At 37.5% G+C, this 27,885-nt stretch overlaps 1 protein-coding gene and 1 long non-coding RNA gene across 7 annotated transcripts in view; one reads left to right on the top strand and one right to left on the bottom strand.

Annotated features, from left to right (window-relative positions):
- Positions 1 to 164: 164 nt before the first annotated feature.
- Positions 165 to 18,037, bottom strand: LOC106959485 (uncharacterized). Of its 2 annotated transcripts, none has more exons than XR_001427365.1 (3): positions 17,949 to 18,037; positions 17,594 to 17,678; positions 165 to 753 (listed from the first exon to the last, which is right to left on the bottom strand). It is a non-coding gene; the product is annotated as an uncharacterized LOC106959485 (long non-coding RNA). The 2 variants fall into 2 exon arrangements; XR_001427364.1 differs by lacking the exon at positions 165 to 753 and adding an exon at positions 17,081 to 17,167.
- Positions 17,671 to 27,885, top strand: part of stra6 (signaling receptor and transporter of retinol STRA6) — a 23,734-nt gene continuing 13,519 nt past the window's right edge. For 2 of the 5 annotated variants that reach the window (XM_015052080.1, XM_015052076.1), the window contains exons 1-7: positions 18,098 to 18,194; positions 22,246 to 22,659; positions 23,604 to 23,670; positions 24,310 to 24,392; positions 26,158 to 26,291; positions 26,733 to 26,899; positions 27,628 to 27,753. In XM_015052080.1, the coding sequence (XP_014907566.1) occupies positions 22,589 to 22,659; positions 23,604 to 23,670; positions 24,310 to 24,392; positions 26,158 to 26,291; positions 26,733 to 26,899; positions 27,628 to 27,753 (648 nt within the window). In that variant the 5' untranslated portion in view covers positions 18,098 to 18,194; positions 22,246 to 22,588. Of the gene's footprint in view, positions 17,745 to 18,097; positions 18,195 to 18,247; positions 18,374 to 18,439; positions 18,647 to 22,245; positions 22,660 to 23,603; positions 23,671 to 24,309; positions 24,393 to 26,157; positions 26,292 to 26,732; positions 26,900 to 27,627; positions 27,754 to 27,885 lie in introns of those variants that run through there. The other 3 variants (XM_015052077.1, XM_015052079.1, XM_015052078.1) reach the window with 3 other exon arrangements.

The following is a 27,885-nucleotide window of genomic DNA, read 5'->3' as shown; positions in this document are numbered from 1 at the left end:
ATTAAATAACATCCCAATAAACTGTATTGGATTTTGTGGTTGCAATGCAAAGAAACGTGAAAATTCAAAAACTAGTTTTACAAGGCACTGTAAATACCAGCTTTTATAAACGCAACTTGCAAAGATTTAGGCTTATTTGTAATCGTGACATTTTATTTCCAAAAACAGAACTTTCACTGCGTATTAAAATGACAAGTGTAACTCCAAATCAAAATGCAATTAAACATAAACCTAGTCACTGTTTATGTCTCCGATCTGCAGCAAGGAATCGACTTCGTGAACTCTGAACTGAGAGTGAACCCTAGTTTGTTTTTTCAGCTCGCTTTATAAAAGCCACCCCTGTAGGCAGCATGTGTCTTTGCCAAATTTATCTTGGCAGAGAAAAAAGAAAAGAATAAAGAAACAGAACACGAAGGAATCCGACACGATGTGGGTCAAATCTCAATAACAAACGTTCCCCGAAGCTGTCGACACCCCAGACAGCATGTGACGGAGCAGGATGTCTGGCTCCACTGATGGGAAACTGAGTAATCCCTGGATTTCACACTCTGACCAAGTTTCACACCATTTCTGAGCATTCGGCGGTTGAAGATGGATAGCAAATGAACTCATGTAATGGTCAAATCACCATTCAAAGTACCTTAGCAACAGTTAGAATCCTTCATGCTGTAGACCTGATTGTCAACCCGTGACTTTTGCAGTCCTCCAATGAGATTGCTTCGCCGCAGTGGGGAGGAGGCAGCAAGGCAGGCGCTTGAACAAAGAGAAAGAGGGGTTTCAAAAACGTTGGAATATCAGTATTCCTTCCACATTTACAGCCATCACGCTTCACACCCACTGAATGAACTCTTAAGCTTTGTGTGTAATTACTGTGTCACTTAGCAGACAGAAACCGTGTAGCATGAATTGTAGGACCTGCGTTGGGCATTTATTGTTATCCGAGTCCTGCTGCACTCAAACTTGGAATTTAAATGTAAATTCTTTGCCAGTAACAGGAAAAACATTTTGAATTAGCATTTACAAGGCTGTCATGTCCATCAGTTTTTCAAAAGCAATTTTTTTCCCCTCTTTACTGCCAGACTGACTTCAGACACACACACAGATCAATACATCTCTTGAGGTTCTAGTTCTCAATGTTTTAATTTCAGTCAATGACTGTAAATGGTTAGCTTCTGGCAGAAAATGCAGCCATGGACGTTTTTGAAGCACATCTCGTTTCCTACATAGAATTTGCATCGTTGACTTTAAATTGGATTAAAATATCTTCACAAAACGTAAAAAATCAGATGCATTGTATTCATGCATCTGCTTTTGCTCAAATGTACATGAGCTGGTTTACGCACAAATAATCAGAATATTTCATAAACAGTGCCTCCAGTTTTGTCTTGATAGGTATTTTGGTCCAAGGACTTCCAAGATTTATTTACCTGAAAGATAAGTAGCAAGTTTATTGTAATTACAACAAATATATCTATTTAGAGAGATCTCGGAGAGATCTCAAAAAAAGGAATTCCCAACCACCAGACAATCCATTTATCCGTTTTCTGCAGCCAATGAGTAACACTGACATCATCAATGATGTGGACATTGATGATGTACATTTCAGGGCCAACACTCAACAACTAGCCTGTATTGCATGTTTTTAGATTATTTCCATTATTCTGTTGGTGGTATCATAGAGCACCAACTAAAATAAATTTTGTTTTTTTACTTCACTCTATATCTGCCACACTCAGTAAACTTTTATTTATTTATTTTTGTTCCATTCCGATTTTCTTGAAATTGTGACACCTAAAACTTTGTTCTGGTGAAATTCATAAATATTTTAGTTTATTATTTGAGCAGATAAATAAGGATATATGACATATGAAGTTTTGCATCCAGTAATTTAAAAAAAAAAAAAAGTATCCGGAAAGTACTTTCTGCTTAATGAGTTGGCCCTCAGGACATTGAGTTTGTGCACCACTGCTCTGAAAGGTTTTCTTTGTGAGCTCCATGTGTCACTATGCTGATTTCCGTGGTATGTGCAGTGTTTTCTGCAACAAATAGAATAAATAAATTACAAAAATAATTTTTTTTTGGTCTCATTTGACAAGGACACATTCTTCTGCTGTGTTCTGGTTACATCACCTTACAAGAAGGTCAACAAACAAGACTTTTTATTTGACATTTATGGGGCTTTTTCTCCAAAACATCTCTTTTTGTCACTGTTCTTTAAATGGCAGAACAGTGTTCAGTCTTGCTGTTCATGGTGTTTAATAAACGTTCTCTAACTAATCTTTGAGGCCTTCACTAAACAGTTGTTGTAGAGTAGCAGTGTTAAGTAGCCTAAACACACATGCTTGTCACATTTTTAGGAGTATAAAAAAAATAAATAAAACCAGTGAAATTGTACTTTCAGTTGGTGAGTATGTCTTACTTTGTGCTTAGTCTGGTCTTGGTCTATCCCCACAAAGGAGTTTGCAGTTGTAATGTGACAAAATATGACAAGATTCGACTGAAATTAACACTTTTACAAATAACATCATAAAACAAGGCAATGCATTGCTGCATACGTTTTTCAGGGAAAAAAAAGAAAGGTTTACGAATGTTTTTTTTGGGGGTTTTTTTGCACCAACTTTAAGAATGACAATATGTTTTTGTCTTGCTTTCTGAACACATTTAATACAGGATTAAAAGATCATTATATTATAGAAGAAAAGATTCAAACAGATTGCCAAAGAAATATTAACATTCCACAAATGCTGTTTAAACTCAAGCCCACACAACATTACTCAACAATGTTATCCTATTTGGAGGTGCTGTACTCTGACCGTTCAGAGTCCCTGATGGAATGCAGCCACGGCAACTCAATAGAGAGCTGCATGGACGACTGTGTGTAGGCTGGTGGAAACAAAAGGTCAGAGTCAGACTCACACACCTACAGGATCCATCAACTCCTCCTGCTTCCACTTTTCCTGTTGAGGATGCAGTGGGCTGAAAAGGTAGCATACATCACTGAATTATCTTTCTTTTTGTCCTCATGTCGGTATGTTCAGAAAAATCTCTGAAGATTGAAGAAAAGAAGACAATTTACAAGCAGCAATTAAACCATCTCAAACAAATCCCGTCACTTACAATGACATTTCCTGTTAGCTTACACACACTTCAAGGTCAAAGATTAAATTAAACTCGATCGTCTACCAGACGCAATGTGGCTCAAAACGCCCGGGTAATCACATGAACAGCCCAGCGGTCTTGCATATTTTCGAACAGGATAAATGAAATATTCCCCGTCTCTTTTCAGACTCATAATCCCTATTAGCAAAGACGCAGAAAATGTGCCACCTGCTTCCAGTCATACAGCTTGAGGCCTAAGTGCCCTTGTGACACCACACTAGCCTTAATCTCATTAACAAATGCAAAGCCTCAAATGCCACCGGTGGAAAAAGATAGGCATTTCAGCCATCACTTAGCAATGTCACAACCCTTTAAACTGGCTTGCATACTGGAATTAAGACCAACACTGACCAAAAATACCAATGAACAATAGACTCATACATTGATGTTATTATTTTTTTTTGGGGGGGGGGGGTTGCGTAGTGTCACATTACAGTCGCAAAATGGTGAATAATTGTGAAGTTTAAGGAAAATGAATCATGGTCTTCAAATCTGTCCACAAATAAAATCTGAATAGTGTGATATCCAGCATTTGTACTCAGTCTCTTTTGCTTTAATATACCAAAATAAGATCCATGGAGATGCTTCATCGAACATTACTGGACCAAACACTTTTTGAAAATGAAAGAACGCAGCAGACAGGTCAGGAAGGAAGTTGTGGAGAAGTATAAAGCAAGATTAAGCGATAAAACAATATATCAAGCTTTGAAGATGACTGTCTACCTCTACTGAGAGGTTGGGCAAAGAGAGCACTAATTGAAGAAGCACCCAAGAGTCACAAATCATGTAGGGAGACACAAGAAACATGTGGTAGATGCATTCTCTAGTCAGATGAGATCAAAATTGTACTGTACATCACCCTGAAATACTGTCCTCCACATGAAACATAGAGGTAGCAACATCATGGTGGGGGGGGAATGCTTTTGTTCAGCAAGGACGGGAAAACTGGTCAGAGTTAATTGGGGTTTGAGTAAGGCTAAATTTAAAGAAATTCTGAAAAATAAAGTGCTACAGCCTGTTCATGGCTTGGTCCTGGTTCACCCTTCCAGCATTTACAACCTTAAACATACAACCAGAGCTACAATGAAGTAGTTTAAATCAAATTGGGAAAATGTCTGTGGAGAGACTTGCAGTTTGACTGAGCTTGATCTAATTGCAAAAAAAAAAATAAATACATTATAAAATATTTCTGTTTCTATATATGTAAAGCTTCTTCATGAAACACCATTCAAATAAAAAAAAAACATCAATGTTTGTGATTCTAGTGTGATAAAATGTTGCAAAGCTCTGCATGATGTTTATTCTAGGAGTGGCTATTAAACATCAAACAAAAAGCAATGTAGTACAACAAAGTTATTTTGACCTGCAATGTATTCTCAGACAAAGTTTGGTAAAAAAAAAAAAAAAAAAAGTTTGCAGCCGTGTTAAGTTAGGTCTCGTCATTCAGCGTGGCTTTAATTTGCATCATCCAATTCGGGATAAGATGAGCTGTTTAAACAAGGATGGAGACGTCAGGATGTATTAGCATCCAGACAAATTCCCAGAGGATTCTAAAAAAAAGAAAGAGAGAGAGAGAGATGTAGAGGAAAAAAAAATATATCACTCATTAAATTTGCAGCCGTTCTGCAGAGCTCCACGGTGAGCTCATCGGACGAGGGCAGCCTTTTATGATCGTAGCTCCTTTTACTGTCAGAGGTTCATATTTCTGACTCACTTCACAGATAAGGAGTCGTCTGAACCACACACATGTTTAGGAGGATTTCTCTTCAGTTCAAAATGTGATCATAAATTTTGTCCAGTTGCCAGAAATAATGTGCTACTTAAAACAGCAGAGTTCATGAAAATAAATTGAACATAAAAAAAGAAAAATAGTTTATCTAAACATCAGTTTGCCTCATCTGTTGTCCCAGATTAAATCAAGTGCAATTTATATACTTTAAGATCAGTATATTACTGTAAGTATACAAAGATTTTGAAATACTTTAGAAGCAAAACTACTTACTTATAATTCATACTAAAGTGTTTGAATGACACCAATTGTATTTTTTTGACCCATAAAAAGAACACTGACAGAAAACGAAAAACTCCAACACTGATTTTTGCTCTGCTGGTAATATTTGCCATTTATGCTCAACAGTGATTCATTTGCAGCATTTTTGTTCATCAGTCGTAAAGAAAGGAGTTTTTTTGTTTTGTTTTTTTTGTTATTTTTTGTTTCATGTGCCTCCCGCCCCCAGATCCCCTCCTCCTCCAACATGTACCATTTGTCTCTGAAAGCCCTGAATTGTTTTTGGGAGCCTTCAGCTGAAGTCTGGCTGACCTGCCCCCGTCTCCGTCCTCAAAGCTGGTTGGAGATGAAAAATTTATGGCTGTGTGACTGTTTCATTTGAAGTGCTACTCCCCGTCTGATGCTGCCTCCACTGATGGCGACTGCATCTGCCATCTTCGTTCGACCGGTGCTTCCCCCCAACCACCTCCTCTCACAGCGGGGGTGAAATCTGGGCGAGTGCGTGGGATGGTGACCAGGGTTTTTGTGCTCGTTCTCTGGTATTCACTAATCAGGAGCATATTTTTCTTGCCTGTGGGTAATTAGGAGAGATTGATTAGCTGCTTTTCAGAGCCACAGAGAGAAATCCAGCCCACGCTGCTCAGACTGTTAGGTGTGTCTTTACATTGATGTTATATAGGAAAGCTATATATGTATATAAGTATATGACACATTTCTTGAATGCAAGTTTTTATTTTTAGAATTTTTCATTGTTTCTTTTATATATTTACGTTCTGGTCACTGATGGATTTCAGTTTTTTTTTTTTTTTTTACAATAGATGTAAATTAAAAGACTATCTTTTGCTTAGCTAAATTTTGTAAAATGAGTACATATTAAATTTTAAATGGTCTCTGTCTTTCAGAGTGTGACACATAAGGCAAATATTTTAAAGTGTTTTTTTATTTAAACAAAAATTATATATTTTTTTTTTACTTAGGAGTTAGTGTACCTTACATGATTGGTATTTAAATTCTAACTTAATTGCCTTACTTTGTTTAGAGTTACTTTAGCCCTCAAATTGTCACTTTCCCTCAGAAAAAAGAAATCATTAATTATGTTTTATTTAATCAAGTCATGTTATGTTTATATAATGTTTGCAACAAAAGCCATTAACCAAAATGCCTGAAAGTCTTTAATAAAATGAATTATATAAATAACAAGAAAAAGGAACAGAAAACACACAAAATAGCAGAATAAAAACATGCCAAGTACAAAACAAAATTATAGCAAAACAATGGGGAAGTTGAAAACATTTATGATTACAGCGATTAAACAGCGTAAACCCAACTCTCACACAGAGCTAAAAGCAAAGCAATAAAAACGATCATTTTAAAACAAGTAGTGACAAAGTCAGGGTAGTTTAGGGGCTGCAACAGAATTAAGTCCTAATTTCCACTTAGCTACATCTCAGTAAAAGTAGAAATGATCTTTCCAAACATGACTCTTTGGAATTTGCATTTTCTTTTTTTCTATTATTAATTTCTTTTACACATGCTGCACACTTTGCATGATTCCAATATGTTTTTTTTTTCATGTGGGCCAACACATGTGACATTTACACATTTATCTTAAGATGCGACTGTGTGAACCATGCGTCTCATTCAGCATGGAGAGATTTTATCAGTGTGAAAATCTTCTTCCAGGTTTTCTCCATTCTGAAAAGCTTTCAGTTCATTTTAATGTCTGTCACATACATTCAATGTTTTACATAAACAGTTGCAACACTAGTAAAGGACGCAAAAAACCTGGCAAACATATTGTGTATTCTCATTTTCAACTACAACCTTGGTGAAACAAGTTCAAAACGCCTATCAGACAACGAATCAATCGAAACATTATGGCTGAAACAAAGCAGTTATGTCTCTTTAAGATGTGAATAGGGCCGTAACACCCATCTTAACGGAAAATATCAGTAGCAGGAAAATTACTGGAAAATTCTTGTGCTAAAAAGACCTTGAGAAAAATGTGCTCCCATGCATGAAGTCACATTGGTTCCTAAGCAACAGGTAATTTCACAACATGCGCCGCTGTTTGTGCAGCGACGGCAGCTTTTCATAGCAGGGCTTCCAGTCAATGTAAAGTCACATCGGATGGGCAGCCTTGAGCCGCACAATGCTGCTCGAAGCCTGGCTCTAAAGCCACAGAGGCGGTGTCACACTTGTCACTGGAATAATTAGTTCGGCACAATGAAGCAGCATTCATCTGTAGCTGAGATGTTGTCTTCATTGCCACATGAATCGACATTCCCCTACACAGCCTCCGGTTTCCAGGCAGAAGCTCAGGTTGATGAGTTTAAATAGATAAGATGGAGGAAAAAGAAAATCAGAAAGCGACTTCCGGGAAGATCCCATCAGATCGTGGAGGTAACCGAGCAGCAAAATGTCAGCGAGTGTGTGGGGATGCGTGGATTTACATAAACTAGCCGTTTCATCACTTAGTAACCTTATCCTGACCAACCTTCTGTTAGGACAGTAAATGGTATCTATAATTACATCAATATGAAAGATACTTATCTTTCAGATTGCAAAGAGTTGCAATCTTTCAGATTTTCTGTTTTGTTTCCTTCTCTCGCAAATATTTACAATAATCAAAAAAGTATATTGAATAAATACTAAATACAATTTTCCAAACCAACCTAGCCCATATAACCGCTGGATCCTTCCTTGCTGTTCACATCTACAAATCTTTGTGATTCCTGCTAATGAGTTTTACATCACTGTGGAGGATCTTTGGTCCACTTTTCTTTGCTATCTTATTTCAAATTCAGTTGCCCATACAACCATGAATGGCTTGTTTTATGAAAGACATATTTTATAAGGTCAACCAAAGTACCTCAATCAAATTTAAATCTAGACTTTCAGGCCACTCCAAAACCTTGATTTTTTTTGTAAGAGCCAAGCAGAGGAGAACTCACTGTTGTGCGTTAGATTATTGTGCTGCTTCATAATTTCAGTGCGTCACAAACTGATGGCCAGACGTTCTTCTTCTACAGAATTTTCAACAAGTCACCCAGATCCTGGCCCAGCAAAGCAGCCCAGGTCTTCACATAAGCACCACTATACTTGACTATAAGAAAGACGTTCTGTTCTTTCTCTTGAAATGCTGCGCTGGTTTTATATGGAGCCAATTTTAAAACAGTTTTAAAAAATGTTTTCATAAGTCTGTAAAATATTTTCCCCAAAGTTTAGATGTTTTTTTTCCTTTCTCTTTTTTTTAGGGAAATGTAAAAAAAATCCCCATCGATTCAGGATTTACTGAGATCGGCCATTTTGAACCTGGGCTCAGAGGGTTTTTCTTTAAGTGTCTGTCAGCCTGGGTTGAAAGATTTTAAAACTGCATTTTACCCATGATAAAATAAATCACAATTTCACAAATGCTTTTGACATTTACTTTATTAAAATATGCCAGATGATCTATATTTCAGTGTGACAAGTGTGTAAAAACATAACACTGCATGTGACTATTGCACTCACTGACACACATGTTAAATAAATATTTATCTCTTTACCCATGACACAATTTCTACTGGAAGTGCACAAAACAAAAAAAAAAGCCATACTTTCCCTCTTTTTAAGGGTGTGCTGAAAAAAAAATGTACCAAGACAGATGTTTTAGAAAACTAAACTTGTCAAAGAGGAATACAAAAGACGACATCTTTGTGTTCAATATATTATCTTGAAAAAAAACAAACAAAAAAAAACTAGGTAATCATTTCTTTTGATGGACAAACATTGCAGACAGAACTAAAAAAAAAAACAAGGCACAAACTGATCAATATATAACTTCAAAGATTCGACCCCCCTTCAGACTCCTTTCACGAGAATAAAAGCATTAATTATGCAGCCATGCAGAACAGTCTTCACTTATCACAAACACACATCCTCTCATTTAACGATTTGTGCACATTTGTGCAATACGCTGCATATTTCAAATCTTTTGTCAGACCCAATCGTGTGTTCACTGTTGCTTCAGATTTCGGCAGAAACAAAAGCTTTGTCCTCCTGCAGACAGTCAGCAGTGCACAGCCGACTCAGTCACACGGGGTCTCCAGACAAGTCAATAATTCAGACCAAGGAGTGGAATCTTATAAGGCGGCAAGATAGTGAACAGAAAAAAAAAAAAAAAAAAAAGCAGAAAACGGTAGATATGGGGGGAGTATGGAGGCTAACTCCTGTTTGCAGCTCCTGACCCAGAGCAATAACATGTCAGATGAGGCTTTCAGGGATTTTACCTGTCAATCACACACCAGTCTCTACATTGGAGCAACTGAAAAAAAAAAAAAAAAAGAGATTTTCTTCCACTTTCTTAAAGCCAGGGTTTTATTTGTGAAATATAGTTAACCGTTAGATGAGATAACAAAAGGAAACGGGATCACTGTGGGCCTAAATGGTGAACACAACCAATGGAGCATTGATCAGTGTCGCAAGCCGAGATGCAAATCACTGCAGAGAATTATTTGCATGATGGCATCTGATGACAGCATGAGCGATGATGTGTAATATTAAACCGGTCGGTAGCACATGCAGAGCTGCCAAGTACCATAACAAATGGTACAGATAATGAACAGCAAATTCAACATTTTTTTGCAAAAAAAAAAAAAAAAAAAAAAACTAAAGTGTGGGCAAGAAGATCATTAAGCTATGGTCTAGAAAGAAAAACCTGCTACCCTGTAAAATAAAATCAACTTACTTTTGAAATTAATCTGTATCTTGTATTTTTGAGTTATAAATTGGAAAAGACATTTTAGGGCCATTGTCTTGAGCCTTGATAATCTGTGGATGCACAAAAGCCTGACTTACATCTTCCGTTTTATGACTGTGTCTATTAAAACATAAAGGCACAACCTCTTACAACATATTAAATGTCGTATTAAAAGGAGGAGCAAAACACTGAGACTTTTTATTTTTTTAACATCAAAGCAAACAGCCATACGCATGCTAACATCTAGATTTCAGCGGCTGCAGAATGAAAGGAGTCGCCTCACAGCAGTGCTGTACTGCTTTTGCTCTCCTGAGAGAAAAATCCCAGTAGGAATAAAAGAGAAAAAAGTCGTTTGTTCAGATCTGGATGGCAATACCTTGTACAGTCTCTTTGTTTGACGTCCATATGAAAAATAGTTAAAAGAGAAATCGAGATTACTATATTTATTTCCTGCAACTCTTAATGCCTCATTGGTATTTTTTATCTTTTTGTTCCATTATTTCATCTACTTTTAGATTTTTGCCATCGTAATATTTCTGAACCGACTCTGGTTGTGCCTCTCATCCGCTCACCTGAACATGTGTATGCAAATGACAATCTGTTGTGGTCCTAATTATAGTCCAGCTCACATGAAAAACAGTCGTGTGACTCCACAAGATCAAGGAGGGCTTTTTTTTTTTTTATGATCCAATCACACCGTGAGAGTCCCACTGAGGAAGGTAAGGGCAAGGATGTTATTAGAAGTGTTTCAGAAATTACCTTTGAAGAGCCATTTCAGAAGATTGCAATGAAAATAACGTGACAAACACTTAGCCTTGAAGCATGCTACGCTGCTCGTACACTGCTGGCCCCAGGGGTTTGCGTCGCCACTCATCGTCAGACCTCTCCGGGAAATATGAGCCAGGTTCCCATGGCAGGATTCCATGAAATCAATACAGTGACGTTACTGTGACAGTAGGTGGAAACCAATCCATCTCCCACATTAGGGAAATAGCATCTACCGCAGTGTTTCTCAACCCTGGTCCTCACCGCCCCCCTGCTCTGCATGTTTTAGATGTGCCTCTATTCCAGAACAGCTGATTCAAATGATTGCATGACCATCAAGTACTGCAGAAGCCCGTTAATCACCCAGAGATACAATTCAGGTGTGTGGCAGAAGGGAAATACCTAAAACATGCAGGGCAGGGGGGGCGGTGAGGACCAGGGTTGAGAAACACTGATCTAGAGTGTACGTGGGACAAAGCTACAATATCCAGATCTTCCAAAAACAAAGACGTCCTCAATGAATGCTACAACCAGTCAATGTCCTTGGTGTTCGCATTCCCCGCCCCCGACTCCAAAACAAGTCTCCTAATATCATATAGAGACGATTAGTTATAAATATGTTAGAGGTCTGACACTATAAAGAAGTGCTACTCTAAAACTCCCTTTTGGTCGTTACACAACTAATGGATCACACAAGATTTTTCTTGTGTCATGATGTGTTTACCTTGACCTAATTTATAGCCCCTGGCATTCCTCTTTTAGTGTTGAGTGAAAATGTGTCTCTTTGTTCACTCAGTGACATGTGGACGGGTGTCTTCGGCTAATGGAGTCTAGTATGAGTGATCTTTGCAGGGGACCCATCAGTGTGATGGCGCTATCGTCTCTTGGGGATTTCGGCGGACACCCAGAATCCCTCTAATCTGACCATTTGTGCTGAGCTGACTTTTACAAATCATCACACTGACGGCTCTCCCTGTGTTCAAAGCGAGCAGTGCAATCAATTAACAGAGGCGGGAAAATCTGTTTTCTTTTCATTGTATGCCTACTTTCTAATCAATAGTTTCTTTTACTCATAAAACACACATAAATACCTCAAAGGAAAAATATAAGTATATTCCTTAATTTAGAATTAATGCAACATAATATCATGATATATTTTCTTGATTTCTTCAAATAACACCGATTTCTTCTTTCAAAAGATGCAAACATGTTACAAATAACAAAAAGGAGTCGACCTGTTGCCCATTATTGGTAATATTTCATCAAAAACTATTAATATTAAAGAGTTTAAATGATAACAATAAGTTACCAGTGTGTTGGAGCGCAAGCAATATTGCACTCTGCTCCTTAGCCCCCTGAGAAAAAACCCTCCATAAAGTCCCAGTAAAATTAGCCAGAGGAATGAAGCTTTGCAATAAGGAGACCCAGTTAAGCCTTAAATACTAGAACTTTTACTGAGAACTGTAAAAGTCCTAATTTAATAATAAGAGACACTGCAATCTGAAGAAGTGATAGTCTTTAGTCATTGCATCAGTATCCATCCATCTATTGCCTTCTGCTTATCTGATATCCCAGACATCTCTTTCCTCATTGTGAAAAATTCCAGAGTATTTCCATATTCAAAATTCCTATAAAAAAAACGTGGGTCTGCGCTGGGATCTCCTCCCAGTTGGACATCCTCAGTAACCTTCCAGAATATGTCTTCCTGGGAAAATCCTGATCACATGTTTTAAACCACATCAATAGATTCCTATTAATGTGGAGGAGCAGTGGCTCTATGGAGCTCCTTGTGTCATTTAATTATCACATGTTAAGGTCAGAACAAAATAAATACAATACGTTTTTTTTTTTTTTTTTTTTCTGGTTTCTTTACTATGATAGAGCAGAGCAACATCTCAAAAAACCCGCCCCAAATAACTTAACTTGCCGCTGCTTTTTGTTGTTGTTTACAGTTTTAGTTTAGATCACTGGAAAACATACAAACCTGAATATAGTCACCATTGTCAGGCTTCCAATGCAAACATCTAGCAGGAGGAATATCTGCTCTTTCCTTTTGTGTTTCTAAGATTTTCCCTGCAGTTTCTGATAGTTTAGACAAGCTCTTGCTTCATCCTCATTCCAGCAGAGACGTGTGAAAGTCAAGCATCTCTAAACACACAGTGAGACGCGTCTGCAGCCTCAGACGATGAATGCATTATTCATAAGAAAAATCTAACAGAGCAGGAGGCCGCCTCGATTTTATGAGGAGTGGACAGACTTAGTGCCTGTGGCACAAGTGATTGTCTGATGAAGGGACTCGACAATAATCAGACCTTAAATTCATGAACATGGAAAACACTCTGGCCTTAATTCAAACAGTTCCAAAAAATGGTGAATAATCAGCTACAATTAAAAGGAACATAATGGATCTTAATTAAAAAAAAAAAACAAAAAAAACAGAGTAAAAACAAAAACCAAACAAAAAAAAAACAGTAAACCCTGAAGATCTAAGCACAAACTCCACACTGACAGATTGCAAAATATTATGACCCCCATCCTTTTTTGTCCTCAATTACCTCTAAAAGTATAATTTTACAAATGTCTCATTTAGATAACCATTACATGCACCAAGTAAATGAAAAGAGTTCGTATTAATACAATAATTGAAAACTATTATGTGTGAAATAGCAAAATTACCCATAAGACCAAAACAAAATCCATTTACCATGGTCAGAAATCTATATTGGCACAATTATTTCCTCAAGAAATTTCTCTGGCCATAATTAAATATATTTCTTCCACATTTGTACTGCATTCTGGCATTTCAGGGGAAGCTCTAAGGTTAGTCTCTATTTTTACCAGTTAAAAGGTAACTTGGAAGTGACTGCAAAAATTTAACATTATCATCACTGATATGTTAAAAGACGTCTTAAAAAACAAAAACAAAACTGAACAACAAGCCAATACTCCTCTGAACTCTTGGCCAGCAGATCAGCAGAGGCTTTAGATTTATGCTTAGTGAGACATCAGAAACCCCCTCACACACAGAGACAATAACCCAGCAGAGACCAGAGCAAGGACATCAATCACACCCGCAAGTACAACACCCCGGCTAAAACAGACATGAACACACACTTACCCGACAACATAAACACACATCACGAAGAGCAATGCAATGAAAACAAGCAGACTTCCTAAAGATTATATGTTATCATTCGCGGTCTCCGACAGGACACATGAAAACTCACTGAGCTTTTTCCAGTAGATAAAATGAGACATCTGCCGAAAACGTTCGCAGACTTTATGTCAGACGACGTCTCAGTTTGTAAAGGTTCATCTCATAAACCGCACCTTAGTCTTAGTGCATGTGTGTACCATCATTATCCCCAGACAGTGTTTAATCATACACTGGAAACCATTACCTTAGATAAACAGGTCGTGAAAAATCAAATTAAATTCCGGAGTGTGTTTGAAGGTGTTTTCTGAGCCGTTACGTAAAGAGGATTACTACACAGCAGCTCAGACTCAACCCTGCCTCCCTGCCATAAATTTCAGGTGCCTGTCAGGCAAGCGCAGCAGGAACATGACACAGTGAGCACTGCACACCGCCGTCCTCAACAGAGTAATCATGACCACTTTAATAACCATCAGGATGATTTGTACTTGTCACAAGCTCTTTAGATATAATGTCTCATTCTCTGTGCTCATAAACTCTGAAATAAATCTGTTTCTTTCTGCGCAGCAAAATAACAGTGATACATCACTGCAGAAATGACCAGTGAGACTAAAATTTATTTTTGTGTCTTTCCCTACAGAGATATTAACTTTGGATTGCAATCTAAAGAATCCATTAAGCAACGGATTATAGAGAAAGAAAAAAAAAAAAAAGCTTTTAGATGTTTAAACGTTCAGCTCTCATATCACATTCCCAAAACAATTGTAAATATCAGAACACCGTTAGAAGACTGAACCTGCCAACCTAATGAACAAAATAAAAGCTTTCCAGTCTGATGATCCTTTTGAAAAATGTGAAATGTTTAGAGTCTTTAATGGTAGGAAGGTATGCCTTAAAAAAAATAAGATTTGACTTGACATTTCTACAGCTGAACAGTATAATTGAGATGACATATTATACTATGCACAAGGTTTTTTTTCCACTCACTTGGCTATGTTTTACTTTCCGGTGCTCAGACTTTTTGCAATCATTTCAAGTGATCTTGAGCAATAAGCTAATGAAAAGACCTTTAGTGTTTCAAAGTTTTATTTAGAACATTGGCTGGCCCCCCCCCCCCCGTTTTTCTGCCCAGTGCTTCTGCGTGAGGAATGGGGCTTTTGTTTGTTAAGCCACTTAACTCTGACCGATTCAAGCATTACCACAGCTCCTAAACTCGAGGGGTAATATTGTTGACTAACAAAACACAATCTTTCTAAAACCCCCGCACAATATTGCATAGCTTCAAGTGCAAAAAATATCATTTCAGAACATAAACGGTAATATCTAAGACCAACATTCAATGATGCACATTTTGTGTTTGGGATCAGTTTGTAACTAAAGGTTTCATACCAAAAACTAACTGAAAATTCAACATTTAGTGCCTGAAAGAACTTTACGGTGAATGATAAATGAAGAACATGTTTTAACTTCATAACCTTGTAAGTTGCCTCTCTCTGTGAGGATGCTTCAAAGAGCTATATGAACAAAGCTACAAAAACAGCTTGGAGTGTTAAAATACATCACAGTAATGGGAGACCAGCAGAATGGAGCTTTAAGATAGAGATGGGCAGGTCAATGTCCAAGGGTTGCTTCCTGTTACATATATGTTTTTTGGATTTTGGTAGATGCAGCAATAGAAAAAAATTACACATTTATGAAGGTTTTGAGTATTGTCCCTTAATTAAAATGTATCCGATGTGATTAAATCCTCTGAGTTCAGTCGCTTGTCCGATGCAAAAAATGAGTCACTGGTAGGCATTCAGTGGATTGAATTAAACAAGAAAGAATGTGAACCAATTATATGGCAGTCAGTCTGTGGATGGTAGAGGAGCTGCAGCTTTTCAGATGAAGCACCGACGTGGAATACCCTGGACGCCCCACTCAGATCCTCTGGTCAGAGTGGCACCTTTCTTTGGTCATGTGACCAACATAAACACAGCTGGTGTTTTGCCCCAATAAAAACTCTTTCGTGAATTTACAGATTATCATGTAGTTTATCCCTTACATTTCCAATTTTCATCATCAACCACCAATAATAATAACATAAACTGAACTTGCCCTGACAAGTTGTTTCCATTGGCGAAGGCTTTGCTCTGTTTCAAGGAGACAAATTCCTCCTCCACCTCTTCATTATTACTTCTGCATGGGTAACCCACCACCTGACCGCTAAGGAATGTGAAAAATGGAAGTGAAAACTGATCCAAACATGACAGTTTTCAGAAGGAAACCATCGCGCTTGGGTCTACTACAGTAGCAATCTTAAAAAAAAAAAAAGCAGGATTTTCTTAAGCGTAAAAACTATGTATGTTGCAGTAACATTTTTTTAAAGATATGTTTGACACCGACATTAATTATCCTGGATATTAACAGCTACCCGACTCCATTCAGCTTCATTGCAGCTGTCGACAGAGATAAGCAGGTCTTTTATGTCGGCTCAAATGTACGCTTTTCCACCTCAAACAAACACAAAATCCAATTATGCTCTAATTGACTGTAACAGGGCTCATTGATTATGACAGAGGCTGTGGAGCAGACTGAGCAGTAAAAAATATCCACAGTAATTAGCCCTGTGCACCCTGGAGGCCTTTTGGGAGCCATGATTTAATATAAAGACAATATTTCTCAAAACTGGTCGATCTGAACTGGTCAATTTATGTTGCTGTATGTGGAGCACAAAGGAACGAATACCAAAGAGATTGGATATAAATTCAAATAGGTTACACTGCAGATATGACTATGAAGTTCATTCTGCACGTCAGCTGGGATAGAAGATTGCCAAAATGTTTTCTCAGAAGAAAACCTAGAGTAAGATAATAATTGGTAATTTGGTTAAATGACTTGCAAAAACAGCTACTTTGAATCAATGTATACTTTTAAGGAAATAGTTGGAATAACAGAAATAAAATTAATGGAAAAGAGAAAATTGGTTTAAGAAAAAGTTACTTTTGTCCTTGTTTGACAAACAACAACTATGGATTCTTGAAGGTATAAAAGCTGAAAAAGTCACGTATGAGTCAGAAAACCATAAGTTGTTTGGGTAAGCTTAAACAGTATGAGCTGAGACAACATGCAGAGCTGTTACACTAGCAAATCATGTAACTATTTACACTAATGGAAGCAGAATATGACATTTAATTGCTATGCAAGTGACAAATGAAGACCAATCAAAAAGCCTCAAAAGAGAAATACGAAACAAATGTACTGAAGACAATTATTGTAATTGTTTGTTTTAATAGCATCATTAACTGCATTAGCTCTCATGCCTTGAGGGTCATCAGACTCTTTGTAAACGTTGGAAAACCTGCACAGAAGAAACACTTGGAATTAAAAAAATTGCTTAAAACTCTACACTGACATCTGTCAAAAGTTATTCGCTGCCCACATGGATTACAAATGCCAACAGATCAGCTTGATTGTTGTGTCTCTAGTGATGCAATTAATGCAAACATAGAACAGTGATTCTTCTATGATATTTTTTAAGAACTTTATTCCCCAGCTGTCTTCTTGTTGTGCATTTAGTAGCAAACAAGATACGCCACTGGAAGTCACCGTTAAGACACTAAAACACACAGATTTCACTATGAACAGCATCAGTGAAAACAACTTGAACTTGACCTCATTAGTCACGACTTAATGTTTCACAACATTGTTTTTTTTTCTGTTTCCATAGAGCAGACATTTTATGATGCTTTCACCATCACAAGATAGAGGCAGAGCAAAGTCCCACCTTTGTGTAGCATGGGTGTCCAGGGGGAAAAAAAAGTTACCCTTGAGATCGCTGTTTATGTAATAACTGGATTGCTGTAAGGTGCCTGTGAAGTGAAGAGGGGAAAAAAGCCTCTTCAAATTAAGAGTAAACTGGACAAGACGGACCAAAGGTAAGAGCCAGATTTAGGACTGAATTTTGTAAAAACTTGTGAGCTAATCTGCAGGGATTATTTTAGACAATTTATAGCGTCAAAGATTTAATGGGAAAAAAATGTGTGCATAATTAATAATAATAATAATAATCTCAAAATCAATTGCTATTAACGTAGATATTAACTTTTCAAGCCTACTTAGCGCTTCACCAGCACACCCACCTGTGATTCTTTCAGGAGGCTGAAAGATTTCCACCACCGCACATAAAGGCTTCATAGAATCTGTTCCGGTGTTTAGTCAGCGTCGATACTTAATGCGAGTCAGTTATTTAACCACAATGCTGAAGTTTCAGGATCGTTTCCTGCGCGCAGAGCAAAGGCGCAGGTGACTCGGTTACCTGGCGGTGCTGAAAGTGCCTTTGTTCGGAAGATCAAGCTCCACTTCAAAGGATTGAAGTTTGTCGTGAGGTTTGTTTGAAGCCGAACCCAACCGGTTCTGTCACGGAAAAAAAAAAATAAAAAAAAATGATGCTTTCACAACTGTGGGAAATATGACGGGTCAGCACAGCTGATTTTGTTTTAAATTGAGAAGCACAAAACTGGAATCACGTCAGCTGGTTATATTTCTTGAACGTCCACGCATTCAGGTGATTGTGTTTTCTAATCAGATATCAGTGTGAAACCCATAGATAATGGTTTGTTTGATTTTTATTCTAGAACACTTCTACTACACTTGAATATGAGTGTGTATTTTTTTTTGTTTTTTTTTGGCTTTTGTGTAATGGATAAACATAAGTCTTGATTTAGTTTTATTTTTATATTTATAGCATTAAAACGTCAAACAAACAGCAAAGAGAACCAAAAGTATATGACCAGTTTTATCTTGTTCCCAACTCAATGATGTCAAAATAGCCACCTGGGTGAGTTATCATCTGTTTGTTTGGTTTCTTCTGGTCTGTCTGCATTTGTTTTGCTGTAAGTAGGACCATTGCTAGCCATTTGGGTGCCCTAAGAACACATGCTTTGTTGTTTCCCCCCTCAACAAAAACTAACAGAGGGAAATCAAGGCTAACTAAGTTAACAGACTTCAAGAGGAATTGAATAGAGGAAACGAAGTATAGCATTCTGTACTTGTTTGATGCAAACCTCTAAAAGACAAAGGCAAGCAGCTGACTCATGCAATCATGACAGGTTTTATTTTCTGACGAAGATTAATGAGGAGGAGCTCATTAAAACCAGAAAATCCTCAAACTCTACAAAACTTGTTTTTACATTAAGATAATATTTTTAGATTAAAATTATTTTTAAAACTGGACAGATGTAACTGGCTAAAGATGAAATTATTTTTCATGTCTTTGTATTTATAACTATATGTAGTTTTTTATTTGCTTATGGCAGATTAGTATTGCTTCAGTAGCGAATAACCATATGTAAAATGATGTTAGTTTTTTTTTTTTGTCTACAACAAGATAATGTTGGTGATTCACCCTCCTCCCCTCCTAGTCACTGTATGGAAAAGGGAATGCACAGCTGCTGTTAGTTAGCCTGACCATTGACTTCTTTCCCAATTTCATTTGATTCTAATCTCCCTTCATTGCTCCATCTGGGCTTTCTCCCATTGAAGTTGATTTTTCCGGTAGAATTTGTATTGAGCCAATCGGCGAACAAAAGGAGAAGTTGTGAACAATGACCTTGATTTTCTGTGCTGCTTTGGGATTGTAGTCTGACTGTAGTTTTAGCAATGGCAGCAGATAAAGTGAGACGAGCTGTTCAGTCCATGTTGGCTTTTAAAAGAAATCTGAACAATTTCAATCCATTTTTTAAGACAAAATTTTGTATTTCAATTTAATATTTTCCATTTTAAGAAATCAAATAACTTTTTTTTAAAATCCAATCATAAATGTGCACACAAAATATGAATGTGAAACATGGAGGTATTCCATGAGATTTGTAAAGCTGTGGAAACATTTTCCTTGATTGCTTTGTTAATGCTCAGCCTGTCTGTTGATGGTTTGCATGGTTACATTGTTAAAAATGGATTATCCAGTCAGAACCTCAATTATGTTCTGTTTTTTTCAAGGCTCATGTCTGTTCTTAACATAGCTTGCCTCTTACAAAAAAAAAAAAAGACCTTTTGAGTCAACTTCCTAAACCTGATACAAGTAAGTTAAGTGTCTTATTCAATCAAACCACCTCTCTGTGATGTAACTGTTCAAAGCATTCTTTGTTCAGTGACCCCTTTATTTGGTGGGCTGCTTTTGCTTTGGGAGCACATTTGATTTGGTGACTTAGTGTGCTGTGTTCTCATGAGTGTTAGAGGGGACATTTTTTGTTGCATTTTAATATTAGAGGACTCTTTTCATCTAGTCATAGTGTATGAGAAACAAACATGTTCCCTGCGGAAGCAAAAAGTAAATCTCCACAGGCATTCAATGTTTTGCCAAAGTTTTAATGATCTATTTTACATGCTGTCAAACTACAACCACAAACATCCATCATTGGATTTTACTTGATTTATTCAGTGATACTCTGACACAAAGTAATGTAAAATTGTAAGGTGCAGAGAAAAGTTTTTATATATATATATATATATATATATATATATATATATATATATATTACTCTGTTGCCCCTAAATAAAATCCAGTCTGACTGACCGCCTTTAGAAATTACACAATTAGTAAATGCAGTCCAACTGTTTGAAGTTTAAAATAGTTATAAAAGCAGCTGATCTTTTGGCATTATTAAAACAAAGCTATATGAAGTCCCATTTACTGTTAGCCACTGCCAATTTTGGGGAAGGAGAAAACACAAGTTGCTGTGGTCAGTTGACTAGAGTGACCAAAGTTGAACCTGAACACATCGTTCTGCCGTCTAGTCAGATCTATAATGTAGTCATTTAGATCCAAGCATATTGTTCAATTTCAGATTAAAATCAAGTTGAGAATGTACAATAAGACTCACAGCAATTTCAGACTTGGAGACAAAAGGAAAACATTGCTGTCAATGACATTTACAGACAATACAGACCTTATAAATTTAATTATTCAAATTTGTGTAAAAACAACATTTTTAAGATAATTTTTTTTGTAAATACAGTATGCTGAATTTTCAGAGAATGGTTGCTTAGAGTAGGAATCCCACAAATATGTTTTGATAAGTAGGTATGCAAAGTAAATGTTTGCTCTTTAGCAGTTTACATTAAAATAAATGATGCTTAAATTTCTCAATTTGGGAAAAAGTACAAATTCTGTAGAAGATATAACTTTTCCCAGTTTCAGACATGGATGTTTTAAGAGTGATAATAAAGGGACCCGACTGTTCTGTCTCCAGCAGGGGAGATTTGAAGAGGCTGAACCAGTAAATTCTGCACAGCTGAAATGATAACATGACATTATCTTAATCCTTTGTGACTATCGGGATTAAGATCAGGAGGTTGTATCAATGTTTGGACAGTAAAACAGGTGCTTACAACACGACAAAACTCTCGTTTGATAGCCGTCATTCAGATAAGTTAATGATTAATTATTTACATGTTTGCCCACTTAGTTGTAAAAATTGAAAAATATGTGTTTGTTTAGATCTGTGCAAAAACACGGAGCAGGTGAGTCTTCATTATTATGTTCTGTCTCTTAAGTAATAAGATATGCAAGTAGAAATGTTGACGATGTGGCAATATAAGATCGCTTTAAGGATCCTGCTTGAGGCTTAAAAAACAAAAGAAACTTGAGACTATAGGGACTTGTTCCAGCAGGACAACAACCCTAAAACTAGACACATAAATTAGGTCCAGATCTAAATTCAGTGGAAAGTCTTAAAAAAATATATAGTTAAATATGCTCTTCATCTAATCAGAAGTTCAGGGATTCTTCACTCTGTAATGACACACACGTTTGTATCGGTGAGTCACATAATGTCAAAATAAAATGCCGCAGTGGTTTTGGTTGTAATGTTACAAAATCTGAACATGCTTAGGGGTATACAAACTTTATCATAGCACTCTGTATTCTGTTCCCTGTATCTGTTCTTTATCAGTAAATGACAAAGTACTGAAGTGAATTAGCCCTTCCTTGATTCTTATCCATCTGAGAGGGAGAGATATAACCTTTTGGGAGAATGTTCTCTGTCCTGCTAAACACATTCTGCCGCATGTGGTTTTGGTGACTCGCCTTGATTAGCCTTTGGTAACCTTTCACACACGATTTGCCATGGTACAGGGTAACCCTGTACCACGACAAAAAGGAACAACAGTAGAATTTCCCTGTTATCGGCGTGGAACTCCAATGGCTCTGATAAGACAGACCCATTGCTTCCAGCTACCCACACAGTCAAAGCTGGAGTTTTATTACCATGCACACCCAGCCTCTTAAGCCACAAGCAACAGGTCCGCCAGCGGAGTTTAAACAGTAGATGTAATCCCGGTAAGACACAGGTGGCCTTCCAGATTGGCTCCCCAGATCTCCACATATCTCCCTCCTCTCTCACATTCTTGCCCCCCTCTCTCACTCTTTTTCTCCAGGTTTGTTGGTGGTAACCCTAAGCTGAAACAGGGCCTTAAAGCAGGGTGGAGGCAGCAGGCAGGAGCTGGGACTTGTCACATTATACTCAGGACCAGAGCGGGACGAGGGCACCTGAATAGAGACTGTGAGAGAGGGTAGCCGACGCTGAGTGAGAGTAGACCAAACACAGGAGAACAAGGACGCCGGGGCAGCAGCCGCAGCCGCAGCAGAGGCCAACGTAGGATTTGGCAGATTCCTTCCCCCCCCCTCGAGGCAGGGGGATCACAGCTTTCCGTCACCAGACACTGTGGACAGTTTTCCAACTTCTTTGTAACAGGATCTGTTTGAAAAAGAGACGGCACAATGGATAAGGATGCGCTCGTGGACTATGAGTATCCGGATCTGGATCCACTGCCATCCAAAATTGAAACAGAGTAAGTATAGCACTTTCTAACTGCACTTCATTTCAGATCCGTATTTTGTCCGTAATTTTGAACATCATGCTGTTTTTTTTCAACACAAATTCAACTTCATCTGTTCTCTCTCTCATGTTGAGTAGTAATTCCCCAATCTTTTGTTTGGAGTCGGTGCTGAGATACACCTCTCACTGAGATATAAGGTGACTCGTACCAAACTTCTACTGTGTCACAGTAGGTGACCCAGATTGGAGTTTTTTTTTTTTCTTTTTTTTTTTTTTTCTTTTTTAAACTATATCATTTTCAGGCTTTTAAGTTTGCAAATATTATTGGCTGAATCTTTTTAACAAAAAGGCTTAAAAACTTTAACACATTTTACCCAAAATAGGCAGGAATTCAACATTCAGAATTGATTTGGAGTTTAAATCATTTTAATAAAGAAAAACCTCTTAAAGGAAGAAAAAGTTCTGAGACTAGGTCAAAGGTTCAACTTCAAGCAGGAGAACAACAGTAAACAAACAGCCAGACAGACAATGGATTGGTGTACCTTACTAATGTATTGGAATGGCCCAGTCAAAGTTAAATTTTCAATTGAAAATTCAGCAAAATTTGGAACAATCCACAAGTGACTCTGCATAAAACAACAAGCAGTATGCCTAAAAAGTTACTAAAGGTCAGAAAATGTTATGTTTGATGTTTTTCTGGACGCCCAGTGTGAACCTAGCATATTTACCTCCCCTGTCGCACAGGAACATGATCATAGCCTTTTCTCGTGTCACACTCATACCAATCCGTTTAAATCCAAATCTCTGCTCTTAGACTTTGTCCACCAAGTTTCCAGCAACAAATGATCCTGACACTGACGTGAAATGCTTAGTGAGGTACAACGAAGGTCAGCTCAGGAACTCTGGGCGTAACCTTCTGTCTTTGGTAACATGTGAATCATTTGTCTTTTTCTTTAGAACTATCCCTCCATGTGACCCCACTGCAGATGACATGCTGTATCACATATGCATCACTGCGATATCTGTGAGTCTGACATCCGTTCACTTTTTCTCTTACACAATATTACGCTGACGTGCTTAGTGAGGTTATGCAGCGTCAGTCATGTTTCACTTCCTGGAAAAAAACAACAACTCAGTCTAGCATGACCCCTTGGGTTAAAGAAATTACATTATAAAGCAAACTTTAGACATTTGTATTTCTTGTGGTATACTGGAAAAACCTTTCTGTCATGTTTTGACTCATGAAAATTGTACATCTTCATCCGAGATGTTCATTCATGACTGCTGATGGTGCAAAACAAATGTGCAATAGTTAAGAATAGTACAGCATCCACTATCTTAAATCTTGCTTTAATTTCTTTTTAGATTACGCCTTATAATCTTATGTGGAGATGATACCCAGGGTTTGTTCTTTTTAGAGACAATTGCGATAGACTGCCTCAGTTAATAGCAAAACATGTTCCCACCCCAGTGTTTCCTAAATGTGTCACAGGTCAAAAAGGTCATTGAACCCCACAACTCAGTAAATGGTCATCCTGACTAATGACACGTTGGTCAGACCGCATCTATAGGGAACACTAATGAGACTGAGGTTAAGCCTTTTGTTACATGTCACTGCATGGTGCTCTGCAGCTGAAGCTAACCAAGATGTCTGTTCTTTCAGATGGTCATCATGCTAATTCTAGCCATCCTCGCTAGGCGCACAAAGGTCGGCAAGAGACAGAAAGGACTTCCAGGTTTACTCAGGTATCATTTATGTTTTTCTTTACTCAAATGAATGGATTACTGTGATATTCAAGTTGTTTGGTAACATTCTGTTCCACTGGCCTCAAATCCTTTGGAGTAAAATAAGGTTTAACATGTAAACAAGTTTACTTAGATGGGGAAAATCTCTCTTAGAGACCATTTGCTATTGAGGGGTGAAATTTAGCCTTTAAGATCTCTCAAGTGTTTGTTGGTTCAGTTGTCGCGTCATAAATCAGGGGTAAAAGTGTATGTTTATTTTGCTTTCAGTTGTGTTTTCACTTTTCTTGAAAACATTTTGGGAAACGCATTTTAATATGGTTGCCAACTAACCAGGAAACCTGAAAAGGTTGGCAAGTTTGTTTATTTCTGAAGCACTGTTCATATAGTTTAATATTCCATCAGTGAACAATTGATGGAACAGTTGGAACAGTATTAGATTTATTGGTGCCAAGAAGCTTAATTAGAAACGGCTTCATTTGCCAAGCGTGTCCACACAAACAAGAAATTTGACTTTGGTTCCACTTTGCTCTTAATGAAGACAATTAAAAACATGTATTGCCCCTAAAGTTGAAATTGCATGAGGACAGAGTTCTTCAGTTGTAAGTAATAGAAACAGTTAAATTTGCTGACTCCTCCTAGCTGTTCAAGTTGGAATTTAAACTTTAGCATGCGTAAGGCTTGTGTTTACAAAGAAACATCTAACTTTTAACATTTAACAGAGCACAATATTAAAGTTCAATATTTAATATGGGTGCCATGCAAACAAAACTATTAGTCAATTTTTCAAATTGTGTTTCTAGACCAATGGCACAAACCATACAGCGATTCCTTGTGAAAATGTTTCTTCATAGAGTTTGATCACATAAGTCTATACTTAGGGCCTCTAGTTGGAACAAATTACTTTAATGTTTGAACACATCAGGACTTGAGAAATACATTTTTTGTTTGCATTGCAAACACTGGTTAGCATTTCAACAATCAGAAAATCCAATATCCGAGCTAACATCTGAACATGAGTATCATGTGGATTTCAAGCTGGCTGAGTAAGTTCTAATGAGTTCAGATGAATCCCAAATGAGTATCTGGAAAATCAGCTGAACATCCACCAACATGGGCCCTGCTTCTTATCCATAATTGTCCAGCATCAAACTTTTATAGGCAGTTAACACAGGGCCATTACGTAACCAAATAATCCCATCTGAAAGACATTTTCAACCCATTTTCCATCCATGAGGGCCCCATATGTAAATCGTGCCTGTGTGGTCCATCTTGCAACTATGCTGCATTCCATTTTCAGTCAGAGCTGATCTTCGAAGTTACCAGTTGGAGAGAGAGAGAAAAAAAAAAAAAACGGTTTGAATTCACATTGGGAAATCCGAGGACTCGTTGAGCAGACATAAGGTTCATAAGACATAAGTATGCAATATGACTGCCATGTGTACAAAACATAATAAACATTGAAGGTATAATCTAACTATTACCAGTTCTGAGGGTTTGCTTCGATTCTAACCAGTGGCACACTCTATTTGTGAATATGTTTCTTTGGTGTTTAAATCCTTGGAGAAATACATTCTTATTGTCCTGTACCGCTACTATACTATTCTACTACAATAATCAATTCCCACTGATCTTTCCACCTATTTTAAATGAGAGGAAGATGAATGATAGATTCCAGCTTTTAAAATGCATTGACTAACCATTCTCTCATTCATATTTTGGTCTGGTAACATGCGAGCACTAAACAGCTGCTGATTTGCTCTCTCAGTCCAGTCAACTTCCTGGATCACACGCAGCACAAGGGTCTGGCAGTGGCAGTGTTTGGAGTGTTGTTGTGCAAACTCTGGGGGCTGCTCATATCCCCCAATCCCTTACCTTTCACCACAGACTCCACGAACAAACGTGAGCTCAACCTCATCTTGTCTGCAATGGCTTAATGTATATTATGTCCATATTTTGTGATATAATATTTTTCAGGAAAACACTGGAAGGATAACCACTCTTAAAACTCTACATTTGTTATAAAACTGGATTGTTGTATCTTGTTGCATGCCTGCTCTCCTAGACTCAGACATTTTGAACAGTTTTTTTTTTTTTTTGTCTGAAATTACATAAGAAACAACAGCTATAATTTTAAGGAGTCACTGTATTGCACCTTTACGCCAAACCATAAACCGTAAAAGCTTCACATATCAGAAAAAAACATAGCTGCTAAATAATTAACACCTGTTAATCCAAACAGATTCTTTAAGATTTACTTAAGCTAGAACTACCTTTAGTGCGAAGATGAAACAAAATGTCGTCACACCTTCAGATGTTCACACACTGGTGTTGTATTTGCAGAGAACTGGGTGATTCTGGGAGTCTTCTACTACCCCGCTCTATACTACCCTCTCCTGGCATGTGGCACTTTGCATAATAAAGTTGGCTACGTACTTGGTAGCCTCTTATCATGGACACACTTTAGTGTTCTGGTGTGGCAAAAAATCGACTGCCCCAAGACACCTCTGGTGAGTAATTTATCTCTTTTGTTTTCTTTGGAAATAACTCAGAAATAACCTTCATTCTTTGATATCTTCATTTGTGTGAGAGAAGGAAAAGGAAGCTGTTCATGTGGTTTATTTCTGTCAGTCTGTCTGTGTGGTGTCTCCATCAGTGTAAAATGGATTATTTCAAAAACAAAGCGGCTCTGTCCTGCAGTGGAAGCCCACTGAGTACCAAACAGAATTGGTCTGCAGTGTGATACAATTAGAAAAGATGAAGACTGAGCTACCCTGAAAGATTAACGGACCTTTACTCCGAGGCTTTGAATGTTGCACAAAGACAGATTTTGTCCAAAGATTTTAGGACTTTTTGTGCACTAAATAGCGTTCTGTCCAAACGATTAGCTGCACTGTCCTCTGATCTAAACCAAGATGTTTTGTTGGTATTAATCACTTTAGAGTGTGTCAGTTAAAGAAAGAAAAAAAAACCTGTTGAATTGATTCTTTTGTGATAGTCTTCTTCTGTGAAGCTTTGTGAGATGTTGAGCATCTTTACTTACCAAAAAAGCAGGATACATTTTATTAATTATTCCTCTTTTAATTTAATCCAAAATAACAGGAAAATGTCTAAATCCCATCTCAACACAGGACATGCCTATCTTGTTTTGTATCATGCAAGATGTTTTCTAAATGTGTTACTATAAAGATCCACAACCACAAGTGATCTAAAGTGTTTTTTTTTCATTCCTCTGCAGATACACAAGCACTACTCCTTGTTTTCCAGCCTGCCTCAGATAGCTTGCTTAGCATTCCTCAGTTTCCAATATCCCCTGCTTCTATTCAAGGGCTTCAAGGGTGCAGAAAGGACCAATGCCACAGAGGTGAGCTTTCACCAGGGAGCATCTTAGGCCTGGTTCAGGATGGTTGCAATTATTCAGCTTTCTTACTACCCAAAAATAGGTCCATGTTTTTTTCAAAAAAAAAAAAATAAAATAAAATATATATATATATAT

Source organism: Poecilia latipinna, unplaced genomic scaffold, assembly GCF_001443285.1.
Source record: "Poecilia latipinna isolate Pla-1442-1.1 unplaced genomic scaffold, P_latipinna-1.0 Scaffold1086, whole genome shotgun sequence".
Lineage (NCBI taxonomy): Eukaryota > Metazoa > Chordata > Actinopteri > Cyprinodontiformes > Poeciliidae > Poecilia > Poecilia latipinna.
The sequence above is the reverse complement of the archived record's forward strand: the minus strand, read 5'-3'. Positions and strand labels throughout refer to the sequence as shown.